This window comes from Rhagoletis zephyria, unplaced genomic scaffold, assembly GCF_001687245.7.
Source record: "Rhagoletis zephyria isolate East Lansing unplaced genomic scaffold, Rhagoletis_zephyria_1.1 Rzeph_scaffold_21389, whole genome shotgun sequence".
Lineage (NCBI taxonomy): Eukaryota > Metazoa > Arthropoda > Insecta > Diptera > Tephritidae > Rhagoletis > Rhagoletis zephyria.
The window spans coordinates 6,523-7,853 of record NW_016178447.1 but is presented as its reverse complement, the minus strand read 5'-3'; the positions used below and the strand labels follow the sequence as shown (position 1 = coordinate 7,853).

Genomic DNA, 1,331 nt, shown 5'->3' with positions numbered 1-1,331 from the left:
ATTTCTCTTTCAGAGCCTGCCTGAGCAGCTGGAATATTGGCCTGCAATTATTGCGACAGATGTATCTGTTTCAGCAAAGGGTGCCGAAACAACATTGGGTGCCGTTTTGATAGCCGACTCGAAACGTTTTCTTCAAGTAGACAAGTCAGTGAAATGTATACCGGCAATGCCGGGTGATGAAGCACCCACGATGCTGCAGATAGCCGAGATGGAGGACAATGAAACTGAGCCGCTACTGAACAGAAGCAAACAAACAATATTCCAGCGTACATTGAGTGCCTTCAGAAAATCCAAAGATCCTACAAAACTACCACCAATCGAAAAACTCGATTTGGAGCAGGTCATCGATGAAACGCAATACAGTTGGTGGACGAAATATTACAATTCGATTTATACATATCAGGTAAGTGCAACAAAGTGGTGCATATACATAGATTCACATAATTTACAAACGAAATCACCATTCAGGAAACTGGTGACCATTCGCATTTATACAAGCACAGTCTGGTCATCTATCACAACGAGTTGGAGCGTCAGGCTGATTTCAGCTATTTGCANAAATCACCATTCAGGAAACTGGTGACCATTCGCATTTATACAAGCACAGTCTGGTCATCTATCACAACGAGTTGGAGCGTCAGGCTGATTTCAGCTATTTGCACGATTGGGCCGAACCCGTCAAATTGGTGCATGGTGTAAGGTATAAAAAGAATTCAATGCCAAAAGAAGAAACATATGCGACACTGAAATTGAACATTAAGTTGGTACCCTGCAAGTGCGGCACCAATGATGGCGGAGATGGCATAATGTTACGCCCATTAGCAGCGGCGCTGAATCCGCGTTACCAGGCCGAATTGCACACACTCACCGATCTCACCAAGATTATTGTGCGCGTTTATGTGGTGCAAGGCGTACAATTGCGTCCACATGATAAGAGCACCAAATCGGATGCTTACGTCAAATTGCATTTAGGCGGCAAGACTATTGCGAATCGTGCGTATTATGTGCCCAATGAGAGTAATCCAATCTTTGGGAAGTGCTTTCAAATGGAGGGAGTGCTGCCAAGGTATTTAAATATGAGTGCACTATGCAAAATAGGAAAATGATAGATTTAGCTCATTTTAATGGACTTTGTAGGAATATGCATACAATGTCTAAAAAAATTGATTTTTTTACTTCCTCATTTCCTTGCTTCACAAGACATGGAAATAAATTTCGCTTTAGGCAGGACTGCACTTTTTACGTTGTGGAATTGGTGTCACAGGTGCACCATTGCAGCAGGCTTCTAAAATTCCCAAAAACCTCATAAACATAAAAAAGAAAATCAGTGT

The 1,331-nt window shown here is 42.3% G+C and overlaps 1 protein-coding gene across 1 annotated transcript; it reads left to right on the top strand.

Moving 5' to 3' along the window:
* Nucleotides 1-7: 7 nt before the first annotated feature.
* LOC108381093 (myoferlin-like) lies at nt 8-1,106 on the top strand (the record flags this gene model as incomplete). Its single annotated transcript, XM_017637502.1, has 2 exons — nt 8-424; nt 585-1,106. Coding segments are annotated over 2 exons (939 nt in total), but the record flags the coding sequence as incomplete, so codon positions are not given.
* Nucleotides 1,107-1,331: the final 225 nt, after the last annotated feature.